The sequence below is a fragment of the Anas platyrhynchos genome, chromosome 5, assembly GCF_047663525.1.
Source record: "Anas platyrhynchos isolate ZD024472 breed Pekin duck chromosome 5, IASCAAS_PekinDuck_T2T, whole genome shotgun sequence".
Taxonomy (NCBI): Eukaryota; Metazoa; Chordata; class Aves; order Anseriformes; family Anatidae; genus Anas; species Anas platyrhynchos.
The window spans coordinates 26126116-26139124 of NC_092591.1; the positions used below are offsets into that span (position 1 = coordinate 26126116).

At 42.1% G+C, this 13009-nt stretch overlaps 1 protein-coding gene across 19 annotated transcripts in view; it reads left to right on the forward strand.

Annotated features, from left to right (window-relative positions):
* The first annotated feature begins 2155 nt into the window (after positions 1-2155).
* The window catches only part of RALGAPA1 (Ral GTPase activating protein catalytic subunit alpha 1), a 127801-nt gene continuing 116947 nt past the window's right edge, over positions 2156-13009 (forward strand). For 5 of the 19 annotated variants that reach the window (XM_072038483.1, XM_027459329.3, XM_027459332.3 and 2 more), the window contains exon 1: positions 2158-2545. In XM_072038483.1, the coding sequence (XP_071894584.1) occupies positions 2440-2545 (106 nt within the window). In that variant the 5' untranslated portion in view covers positions 2158-2439. Of the gene's footprint in view, positions 2546-13009 lie in introns of all 19 variants that reach the window. The other 14 variants (XM_027459327.3, XM_027459330.3, XM_072038484.1 and 11 more) reach the window with 8 other exon arrangements.

Sequence of the window (13009 nt, forward strand, 5' to 3'; positions counted from 1 at the left end):
CACAAAGAGCTCTTTTACTCAATTACAGAAGAATATAGCTTCCAGATTTTTATCTGTGAGATAAGGGGTTGTGTGAATGGGAAGCTGTGCATTTTTTATTTTTTTTTTTTGCAGACGGACAGGATTTTGTTGCTGGCACAGCTAGCTGTACCATTATTCTCATGCTAGAAATATCTTACAGGATCTTGATATTTGACTGCCTCAGTCAAAGTGGCCAACACCTCCAGTACCAGTGTTACACTAGAGTAAAGAATTGTACAGAGGCCTGGTTTTGACTAGTCAAACATGAGTTATTTAGATTTGGGGGTCTTTTTCTCAATTTAAAGTTACCAGTCAAGCTAACTAAAAATTTGTTACGCAGGATGGTTATGCAGGATGGTTCACACAGGCAAAAGCCATATACTCTGAGGATTACAACACACCACCCTAAAGCACAGTGTGCAACTTCAGTTAAACTTAATTGTGGAGGCGCCCTCACAGCTGGATGAAAATATTTGAAAATTTCTTTCTTTAGAGTAGAAATGCAAAGGATTGGGTACAGTACTAACGACCTAGAATGTAGTACAACCTAACCCCTCCCTAAATAATCCTGGTCTTTTCTAACTTTGTCCTCTATGCATTATCAAAGTCATTGAAGTCACACGCTTCAAAGTCAGGCTTTTGCAAGACCATGGCCTTCTGTAGAACATGCCCTTCCTGCCTGGTGTGCTTTCAATGAGGACGTTCTCTACAGAAGCCATCATTAACTTGGTTAACACCACTCCCTCCCTCCTTTCATTTACTATTTTGTTGATGTCTTACTCTGTTCGTTTATTATTTTTAACCTCTGTCTTGAGTTGAAGTCCGAAAAATAATCAGAAAAGCAAGCAAGTTCCTCAAAGTGTTTTTTAAAGGTTGTCAAAATACAAAAATATGCTTAGAATTTGTAAGATTTAGAAAACAAAGCACTTCATAGCGGTCAAATCTTACAGAGGTAAAATGTATTGTTATGGAAAAATAAATAGTTGTAATAATAGCTACTACATAACATTACTGACCCTCAGATCTTATTTAGAAAAGTGATAGAACCGTGAAATGATTTGTGGCAGACCACATGGGCAGATGACGCTGACTCCCTAAAGCCCTGCTGACTAAACCCACTGCCCCACTGCTCGTAATATTAACTACGATTGGCCATGTATTTAAAGATTTGGGTTATGTTGTTTATTTATCATGGATATTGTTCAAACTCTTTGCAACTCCTATGATTTTATAACGTCTGAAATAGTGAGGTATTCCCTATAGTAAAAACGCTGGCTGTTGTAATCAGTTATGGCTGAGGGAACTGGATTTCCTTGATAGAAATCCAGGTACCAGGGAACATTAAAAATAATAATTCAAGCAGAGCCACTAGAAATTGCAAGTCTTAATCATTAGCAGAAGTTTATCAAAAAGTCCAAGAATTCTGAATACATCTCATGATTGTAAAATATCACCAGGATTTTAGGAGAAACTCGGGTGTGTTTTTTTGGCAGTACTAACAGAGGCCTCAGCAGCAAGGTTCCTGTGGCAAACAGCAACGTGTTTTTGACTGCTGCCACAGACCTCACTGGTGACTTGGACAAATTTGGCTTCTTGAGCCTGTTCCTTGTTCCTCCTCATTCTTGAGGAGCCGTTTCGCCATTTATTGAGGACCGGCAAGGGCGTGAGCGGCCTAAGGAGCGCAGCAGAGGCAAGGCCAGCAGTGCAGAGTGTCATGCTGCTTCGACCACCCGTGCCACTTCACTCTCGATGTCAGCACCGCCACCAGAGGCGAGGTGATGGCGGGCAGGAGCTGCGGTGAGGAGCTGCAGCAACCCGAGGGCTGGCATGGCAGGAGGGGCTGTGAGGCAGATCCTGCTACTGCTCAGCTGGGGCTTGACTGAAAGAAGGCTTGGAGCCACTGCCTTGGCAACTGCATGCTTGGCCTGCATTTTCTGTCCATGTTCCCTACGAGATTTCACAGAACCACACAGAACTGCAGGGGTCGGAAGGGACATGGACACGCCGAGGCCCGGCCGGGCGCAGCTCCCCCCCCCCCCCCCTCCCCTCCCCGCCCAGCCACCGGCCTCCGCCCGCCGCGCCTCCGGGACGGTGACGTCACGGCGCGGTTGCCATAGCGACGGCCGGGGTCGCACCTGACGGCTGTCGTGAAGCAGCGGGAGGAGAGCGAGGGAAGGAGGAAGGAAGGGGGAGCCCAGGCCCGGCCCGGCCCCCGCCGGGCCCCTCCAGCCCCGCCGCCCCGGAGGAGGAGGAGGAGGAGGAGGAGGAGGAGGAGGAGGAGGAGGCGGCCGGAGGAAGAGGAGGCGGCGCTGCTGCTGCTGCTGTCGCTGCCGGCGGCTATGTAGGGGCCCCGGTGCGGGCGGATCCGGAGGCCGCTGCCCGCCTCTGGAGCGCGGCGCCGGGGCCGGGCCCGGCGGGATGTTCTCCAAGAAGCCGCACGGGGACGTGCGGAAATCCACGCAGAAGGTGCTGGACACCCGCAAGGACCCGCTCACCCGCCTCAAGCACCTGCGCGTCCTCATCGGTGGGTGAGGAGGGAGGGGGAGGCGGCGAGCGGGGTCCGGCCCTCGGCGCTGTGCGGCCGCCGCCCCCCGGCCCCGGTGCAGGGGGGAGCCGGAGGCCGGGGGCACCGGCGGCAGGGGGGCGGGGGGCCCGCAGGGACACCCCGACCCTAAGCCTTGGGGCCGGGCCGGGGAGCCCCAGGAGCTCCGCTCCCCGCTGCTGTGCCCAGGCAGCAGCAACCCCACCTTGTCTGGGGGAGGAATTCATGGGGCAGCGGGGGACAGAAGCGAAAACCCGGTGGATTTCCCCACCGAAACGCTGTTGTGAAGTCAGTCAGTTTGAATAGAAGTGGTGAGCAAGCAGTAGTGGTGCCCCTGGCTCCCTAATCCATTTTCCTAAAGTAACAACTGAGTGCTCTCGAGTTGGAGCTGCCAGGGTGAGTGCTCACCAGGACCCCAGTAGGTGAGCATCCATACGGCTATCCTAAAGACACCTCTGCCTTGCAAATTGGTTAGTAGGGAGCATAAGCACTTAAATGGCACCGTAGTGCAGTGCGGACAGCTGTTTAACCTGACCAGCAAATTATAATGTGTGATTATATGCAGTAACATGCGTAATGGAAAAGGCAGAGTTAACCATTTCAAAATATCTGCTAGCTGGAGGTGTTTGTAGAGATCTAGGTCCTTGTCATCAAGCTGTCCTTGAAAAACGCAGCTTCCTCTCGAGCATGTTTTGGGTCCTGGAGTTCAGTAACCGTATGGGTTGTTTCTGACAGTTTATTAACGTGTGAGCGGAGCGGGGTCAAGGGCAACTGCGTTCTGTATTTAGAACAGAGTGTTGAATGGATTATTTTGGTTTCTGCCCACAGTCTGGGGGTATTTAAGTATATTGTCCTCAGCCTGTAAAGCTGAATTCTTTCCTTTCAAAGGAAAACGGTTCTTGCTCCCTTTTTTCTTTTGTATTAGTGTTTGAAGGAACAGCTGTTCCCACATGGCAGCAACTGCTGCTGCATGACTTATTTCTGCAATGTAATTATGTCTTTTGAAATGGAGAACAGTTTTGTAGCGAGCTATCCCAGACACTTCAGTAGTCAGATATAGCCTCTTGCCTCACTCAGAATCTTAGAACTCGTCCTAGCTAGCTGCACCGAGCCAGTTGTGGCTTGTTTTATGTTGATTTATGTTTATTTTTAGCTCCTTAATCAGTTGAAGAAATTTAAGAGGAAAGATCATTATAAAGAAACTAAATACAGCTCTGAATTTAGTTTTCCTGGCTGTTGTGGGTTAACCCCAGTAGGCAGTACACTGGGTAAAGTATGCTGAGCATTTCCAGTTTGCTGTAGTCTTCAAAACATCATATCTGTCCAATTTTGATCTGTTCTATTCTGGATTTGGTATTTCTGTAACTTGTCTTTTATTTACAAGATTTTTTCCCTCAGGTTTGTTAACAGTCAGGTGCATTTAGTGAGATGCAAGCTGTGAGCTCTGTGTCAAGCAAACGTTCTTATCTAATCTAGGGTTTCTGTTTACTGGCTTTAGGACAGACTAAATCTGCTGGGACATGTTTTCATGTGATGGCCATTCCCCTTTCTCCACCCCCAAATGCGTATTTCTTGGCTGTTGAAGCACAGTTCCCACATGCTTTGTCCAAGTTTTGGAGAATACAGTTCAGTGTATGACTGTATGTAGGGAAAGGTGTGACACTGCTCTTCAGTTTCTCTGTCTTGTATCCATCTACAAACTTTTATTGTTATTCAGGTGTATCCTAGATCCATGAGGTACAAAAACAAGTTTTTTTATGGGGGGAGCAGAGGGATACTTCTCTTATTCATACATGAGTGCAAGAGAAGTGCAGTACAGATTATTTGAAATCCATTTTCTTCTGTGATCACATCTTTGCTTTATTCCTGAAAATTCTCTCCTCCCTAAACAGGCCTTCAAAGCATAAACTCTATGCCCTTTCTTCCCCATTTGTTTCTTTGACTAGTCAGCAGGACCAGATTAAAGAAGAAAAAAGTGCCCACATGGGACAGACTGCTGCCCAAGATTGCTTTGGGTTCAGACACCAGCCTGCAGCTTGAACAGTGTAGTGCTGCATTTTCCTGTTTATCATTTTTCTTCAGTGACAACTTCCCCCCCCCGCCACGCACACACCCCAGCATAATAATCAGCATGCTTCCATGTGCTTCAGGGGAGCCAAGGAGCTAGTGCCAGCAGGCTGTCTGGGGGAGAGGCACTCGTGGAATCTCTGTTCGGTATATTCATTAATGAAAAATGGCTTGTCTTGTTCATTGCTCTTAGCCTCTGTGTATCAGAGACTAAAAGACCATCAAGAAGAGAATTATCTGATGTTTCACATGCAGAGAATGGGGAGAAGTGTTTCTTGTTCATAAATGGCAAAGTGCATTGGACCAGAATTATTTTTTTTGCCATGCGTTTTAGCATTTGGTTCAGCGGCAATAAACTGAAACATGGCCTTAAATTCATGGAGAAGACTTGCAAGGAAGAAAGGAGTGCTACTTCATCTTCCTTCTATTTTAGCAAGGCATCAAAAGCACTCATTTTCCATTAAGACATTACTAAGATAATGAAATAGTTATGAAAAGAGGCAGAGTGGTCAGGAATTCTAGACTGATTGTTATCTGTTAGCCAAAGAAGATACATGCAAACCATTTTGTTAAGGTGAAAGATGAACGGTTGAATCCCACAAAGCAGTGGTACAAGTCAGACATCATCTAAAAATATTTAAGCTAGGATCATATGGTTGTTAGGTAAGACCAGAAGAGAATGAACAGTTTCAGAGAACATAATATGAAGTAAAGTGACCGGATAGCACAAAGGCAGGCAATGTTTATTTTTAACAAATTAAAAATAGTGCACACTAGATGAAATTACATAAATGCCTTTTACAAGACAACTTAGAATCCCGTGAGCTGTATCATTTCGAGAAAAAAATCCTGTTGTTGACAGCTAAGTGCAAATTAGTCTGCTTAAAGTATACAGAAAACTTTGTCTTCATAAAACAGTAGTGTACCGTTATCTGAAAATATCACTGCAGCATTACTAGTCTTGTTGCTGTAGCCAGTATAGAAAGGATTTAGAGATGGGAATGACCCCTATAAGAATAAAAGTTTAATGTAAAAAGAAATCTTTGGAATCCCTTTTTGGAGGGGCAGAGAGTGAAAAATGTGGAAACATACATGAAAAAGACAAGGAAATAAAACATGTTAAGAGCTACCAAATTTGAAGTTACAGTAGAATATTTTTGGCTTGAGGAAGCTCCTGAGCACTACTAGTGTGTCTACCACGTACGGGTAAAGTGGGGGTAAATGTATTTGTTCCCCCCTCAACTCTTATCTAGGATCTGCTCTTTGCCACTTCAGACCAGTATCCTGGTTCTCTGCTCTGGCTCAGTATGGCTTTTTTCGTGGGATATCTATTCACTCTGTTTTGTAATTAAGTATCCAAAGAAAATTCAGAAATTTAGGCTACCAATTCATAATTGATTAGTTGTTAAAGTAAATATGTTAAATGACCAATTTACGCATGTCACAGACATTCGGTTTCCTTATAGAGGTCAAAGCCTGGAGGAAACCTCAAAGTAGTAATAAATGCTGTTAATGCTAAGAACTGCCATGAAAAATTGGAAAGAGATTGAAGTCATCCTGGGACTTATCAGTCTGTGAGCAAAAGTAATCTGCCTTTGTGTGTTGCCGCTACAGTATCTTTCTTGAAACAGCTGGAATTATCTTCTTTTGAGAGACCTGATGCTTTTAAGTTGGGTTAGTTTCTTCCTGTAGAGAACTGATCATCCTCTTTAATTAGTTCTGGGATGTGCATTTGAAGCATATGGGCTGCTAGCACTATCTCTGTCAGCATGTGACTTTTTTTTTAATCAAACTCTTCTCTCCGGTTCATATACTCCGGGAAGGCTGTGGCAGTTGTGCTTACCCAGAGCTGCTTTGGTGGTAAGAGCATGGGAACCCGAGCAGGAGCGTGGTGTGGGATTCTGCTGCCAACAGCGTGGAAGTGCCTCGTCAGCTAATGGCCATTTGGGGGATTGTTAAGAGGAAATAGCATGGAAATAATACTGCCTTTTTCTTATCATCAGTGTTGCACTGCTTAATTGGACCTCAGCATCAAAGAGGTCCTTTTGCTGTGCATATGCACATAAACAGTAGTAACAACGTAATTAAGATTCTCTGGTTTTAAAGTGATAGCTCTTAGAAGTTCATTCTAGTAATCCTTCAAGCAGCAAATCATGCTTGATTTGTCGTGTTGTTAAAGCTGTGCTTTGGGAACTCTGTAAATAATTAAAGCAGCTAGGTATGTGACCCTTTCATAACGTCATACCTTAATAATATTGACTTCTTGTTTTTTCTCTGGCTTTGGTATGAAACATGTTGCTGCTATGGCAGAATATGTGGGTTCAGTCTTACTGTGTGAAAGCAAGACAAATGAATGTGCTCAGTTTAGAATTTACTTTTACATCTGAATTCTTAAGGGAAATCCTTTGTTTTTCTGCTTTTTGGTAGGGGAGGAGTTACAGGCCTGTAATCTGTCAATCCAGGGTAAAGCAAAAAAGGAGTATTTTGTTTCTTAAAAATAATTTTATTTGCATCTGATACCTTTAAAATACACTGTATCTCTGGAGCTGTGGAGAGCATACTTGTTAACATTTAATGCAAAGAGAACAGGGTGCTTGAAGTGTGGATCTTAGTTATTATTTTGTTTGGGTGTTTTTGGTGGTTGGTTAGTGCTCAACATCTCCTGTGAGTGATCTCCGAAAGGGAGAAGTCAAGCTGTGCAGGACAGAATGAGACAGTCTGTATTGGACATTGTCTGATATATTTCTCAGTATTAAACAATATACTTAGACAAAGATTGCATTTGTCTAAAGGGATTTTAATTTAAGAAATGTATCTCACTGGCAGCCAGCCCTAATGCTTCAGCTGGATGACATTCATTGGTGTTGCACATGGTCAACATCGTTCATTAGAGTATCGCTGATGTACTATAAGAAACAAAAAATGTTTTACGGCTGTTCAGCTGAAAGGCGGGTGGGGAGCTGCAGCAAACTGGCTGCCTGGAATTTCCTCTGGAGATAACTGTTCCAGAAGTTTCTGTGGATATGCAGCGCTGTATTATTTTTGGCATGAGTTGTGTGTATTTTTTTATTTCCCTCTCCTGGTAATTTGAACTGCGGAGGACATGTCATCGGCGGTATTCATGGGTTTAGCTGCAGGCTAAGTACAGTTTAAGACATCAGAGTTGGTGTTCTGTCAGTCTTAAGCCTGAACCCTTTCTGATCTGTTTTAGCCAGGGGGAAGAAGTGTTTTAAACTTTAGGATTTTGGCTAATGTTCCGCTTGACTTGCAGGCAGCAGCACTGGCTAGTGCTGCTGGCTTGCAAGGACGAGGGCTGGAATCGGATCAAAGTCCCAGAGCAGACAAAGGGACGGCTCTGACCGCTTGGATGCGAGGGAAAGGTCTGCGTGGGTTCAGCTTGTGGCAGTTCACAATGGAAATGACTACACTGCTGTGGAAGTGTTTGAAGTTGCTCACACAAAACCTACCTTCTGGAACACGCCTGAGTTGTCATGGAAGTATTTTTGTAAAGCTCACCGGTGTTGAAACTCCTCTGGAGTCCGCAGGCAACCTGAAACAATTAGGTTGGAGAGCTGTCAGCCACGCTGCTCATTCCTATAGAGCACTGGTGTTGAAATTTGACAACGCTCTGTGTGTAGACCTTGTTCATTAGTGCTGTTAATGTGCTTATTCATTCATGGGTTTTGCCTTGTACGTTTGTCTCTAAAAGATGCTTGTGATCTGGAGTTCAGACTTGTCCAATGCAAAACTGAAGTCCATTAAAAGATTTCTTCTAGTAGGTCCTTTTTTTCAGTACCAAAACCCTCAAGAATATTTTCTTTGACAAAATTACTTCCAAAAAAAATGGAATTGTCTGGCCAAGTAGTTGTTATTGTTACAATAAGGCTAAGGTGCAGCCCTTTTTTAATAGAAGCGCATTTGTAGCGCACTGTTAGAGCAAACCATGTTGTTTCCATCAGTTCTTCTTCGCTTTTTCACAGTCTGTTAACTATGTCAGAGCCATCAGTTAGTTCCAGATGTTTTCTACTTAACCTTTTAAAATGACATGTTTTGGTATTCCAGAGACTGCTTATATATAACTGAATCTCTGCACTGCTTTGCTATGAAACAGCAGTTAAATTTTCCACCATGGGGAGTTAGGAATAAGTTCTACTGGATATTTTGCTTGTATGTTAACTGAAATGTAGGACACGTAGAAACTTCTTGCTTACTAAAGCCAACAATTTATTGTGGAAATTGATACTGAAAACTTCAGGCTGTAGTAGGTCTCTGCTTTACAGAAATAGAATTAGATCTGGCCATCTTCCAGGTCATTGTTTGTTGCAGTTGTCACTGGTATTGTGTTTTTGGCTGAGGATGAGGGAAAGTGACTTAAAAGCCACCAAGTCTCTGAATGAGACAAGATAATACTTCTGTTATCTATCAAACTACGGCAGCATGTAGTATAAACACACTATTAAATTCCCTAACACTTAAAAATCAAATTCCAAATTGTGGTTCATTTTGCATACTGGTAGACTGTTCTGTTAGCTGCTACAGTAAATTTCTGTGATGCTTTGTGTAAGCTGGTGAATGTTCATGTTTTCTTTTGGAAAAGTTAAGGCATTTCTAAGATCTGTGCGTGGTTTTTTGTTGTGGTTGTTATAAGGTCAGTAGGTTGATTGTTTACCACTGAAGTTCTGTCCTGTGCAAAAAAATCAGGTTTACCTGCTTTATCTTTGTAAGATTTTAATTTCATACAGAGGTGCAATCATCTACATAGTATTCCTTTGCTTACTCAACTCATTCATAAATATGCAACAGATATTGCAGATTAGTTTATAATCATCTATAATATAATACGTAGGAAACAAAATAGGGAAGGAGGGTTGTATTAAAGCTCACTGAGGTTGTCCTCCTGCAGAGGATTGGGGTATTACACATGTAAACAGTTTTCCAGAATGAAAGAATCTTACTCAGGTGAGCCTGTACAAGTTTAAATATACAATAAAAATCTCTGCTTTTTGTGTTTTACATCTGACAAAATGGTGGTTTGTGTGTTTTTTGTTTTTTTCACTTAAGCTCTCTGAGATGGTACTTGGACTTAGAATGCCGAAGTACTGAATTCTACATGTACCATCCAGATCATATCGTTATTCAAATGTTTGATGTAAAGGATTTTTTATTAAAATCCTGAATTACTTCCGTGGATAACAATTATTCCTTCTTAAAAAGGGAGATACTGATAATTGAACCATAATTAAAACCTTTGAGCAAAAACACATTTACAGCAGAGTACAGCAGAGTTGTGCAGCAGAATTAAGCCTAGAACTGCTCTTCCTAAAATGGTCAGCCTCTCCAGACACAGGGATCTGCATAGTTTACTGAGGTACTTGAAAAGAATGTAACCTTTTGGAAAGCTTCAACAATTAACCTTCAAAAGAGTTGGCCATTTGAAAATACCTAAAACCAAGTTCCTGAAAGAGCAGTTGGCCACTTGAAAATAAATGAAAGTAAATTCCTGAAAGTATAGTCGCATATAAGCACAGAAGTTGATAGGAGAGGTGGAGTGTTTTTTGTTGTTATTTGGTTCTGATATTTTGTTTTCATTTAGTCCAGTGCTACAGCTCTTGTCTATAAGATGGGAAATAGTACAACTTCCAAGTTTCTATGGATTTACTGGAAACCCGAATTCTGGTTGATCTGGTACTCAGTTGCTCTTGTGGTGAGGTTTGTACAGCTACCTTAGAGGTTGTCTTCCATTTTTAGTTTGTTTCTCTGTATCATGCAACAAAATAGAACTGAATTTGTAAACAGAATAGTTTCTACAACTTCCATAGGAAATGCTAATTTACTTGCTTTATGCTGGACCTAGAAAAAACAAATGCTGCTTTCATAAAAGCTTTGGGGGAGGAGGGAAGGACAGAGAAGTTTTATGGTGTCCCTTTCTGCTTAAACATAACTTTCTCCCTTTATTAAAAAAAATAAAATAAAATAAAGAAAATGAATACATAGATAATGTAGAGATCAAATTTGTACCAATTTTTAGGTCACAGAGAAGTAGTAAGGAGGGTTCACAAATCAAAACTCCATGCTTATTGCTATTGGGAAACGTGAAGAAAAGTACATTTTCTTGGCAAAACTTCTGTAAATAATGCTGGAAATTTGAATTTTAGTGTATTGGAACTATTTTTGTACAGTTCAATGTTTGTTTTTTATGTTCTTGGAGTACAGTAAAATATATTGCCCCATTTTTCCCTCTCCTGTTCTGGGAAACTTTTTGAACTATTCTAAGTGGTGCCAGATCTATTTTTGAGTCCTTTTTCTTTTCCATCTGGGCAAGAGTACCAAGAACACAAGGAACACATTAGTTTGTGTCAGTTGCATGAAGCTGTGGTAAGAGGATACAAAGTTCTTTTGTTTAAAAATAAATAAATTGTAAGCTAAGGAGGCAAGTCTGTTTCTGTGTAATTGTACTTCATGCAAAAAGGCTACATCTCTCCTAGGAAGGCAGGAAAATTAAAGGAGCCAAAGCAGACAAGCAACTTCCTGCAAATTCCCAGTTCAGGGCTGTGTGAAAGGGGCATGCACGAGCTTCTTGTAGAGGAAATGGTTTTTACCTCTCTGCATAGGATTCGTTATACTTCAGGGGAGCATAGAGAAGAGACAAATAAATGGCTTTGGGTTGAAGAAAATGGTTTAAGGTGAGAGGATTGAAAAGCTGTATCTTTTGGTTGAACACAAGGATAAAGGTGAACTGAAAGTTTTTGAAATACTTTCATTGGCGAAAATGATCAGATTCTTAATGGAAAAAAGCACAACAGTGTATAGCTGGAAGTCAGGTAAATCCAAATGGTGAGCAAGGGATGCGTTTTTGGTAAAGTCATCAAGGAGAACAGTAATCTCTTTGTGCCTGTTGCAGCTGTGGGTTGTGCTGAGCACAGGGGCAGCAGTGAAATGGAACCATCTGCTCAGGTGGCCACGCTAGGTGACTTCCAGACCAAAATCTTCCAGAATCTGTGTCGCTATTTCTGTGCTGTATCTGTTTGTTTTTTTTTCTTCCTACTCCTCCTTCTTGCAGAGGTTCTCAGTCCAGCTGTGCTTAAGTCCCAAGTTTCTGGATCAGTAACTTAGTAGTTCTCTAAGTGTGTTGTTTGATGGTAAGCAGAAGCTGTCCTTTACTTTAGGTGGCAAACAGTGCCCTTTCAGACCAAGAAGCGTGTTTTCCCTTCTTTAAAAGGAAAGCCAATTTTCTGCATTAACAGAAAATGTGTTATTTTCAGGTAATGACAGGAGAAAATTCCCATTCAAAATGCTCTATTTTTATTTCCTTGCATTCTGAAGCAATAGAACTTATTGCAAACACTCCATGGTTAACTGAATTCCAAAAACTTCCTTTTGTTTATATTATTGTTTGGGATCTTAGGAAGAAAAGAGTGAATTTCATTTGCTAGAAAAGCTGCAAAGTTAAGGACCTTTTGACTTGCACCCTACTCTTCTGAGCTGTGGCTGTTCTGGAGGTGTGCTTTCAGTGCTAATCAGCTGTCAGTGGTAATACTGTAGGTCTAGGTCTAGCAGTGCTCCTTTATCTCTTTTCTGAGGTAACTGACACCACGTGGTATTAAATAGATAATTACAAACTAAAATGGAGTGTCCTCTGAAATTCCTGTAGAGCAGAGCTCTGTGAAGACACAGGGCTTTTCCATAGTGCCAGTTATACATGTGAAAGTGTCACTGCAGTGATGGTGATACAGATAATGAAGATTCACTGTTGAGCTGGTTATCTAGGCAAGCCTTTAGTTTGTTTCCTAAAGAGTTTAGGAATCTCCAGAAATTAAGAACTGTTGTGATTAAAAGTTCCTTGCCCTGACCTCCTGCAAATCATGGGCCGTTTCGTTTAAAGAGGGGAATGTTTTTTGTTGTCCTGTAATACTGCAGACTCTAAACTACTAGCGGTTCAGCTGCTGATCTGTGAACAGTCTGCAAGAGATCTGCAACACTGGAGGTCTGGTAGTCCTGTATATGGTTGGGAACACGCTTACCTACCTGGACTGCAAAGTTTAGTGCTAGCTTGAAGAGTTGATCTTAGTTTTTAATATAGCACTATCTTCTCCAAGAGCACTCTGGGTCCACCACGCTGACTGTGAAAGACAGTGTAAGAATGCCGGGGTACTGCAGAAATTGAATGTGTATTAGAAAATGTTGTGGCAAGATTTGTGATATAATTGAATTGGCAGCACTGTAAATACTGTTTAAAATATTTAAACTGCCTCCCTGTTCCTGTGTGTTTCCATGCAGTTCTTCTACCACCTAGTTTTTCTAGTTTTTCACAGTTAAATATCAGAGCAGGGAGTGTGGTTCAGTGAGTGTATTGGTATGAAAGAATTAGTTGGAATGTGG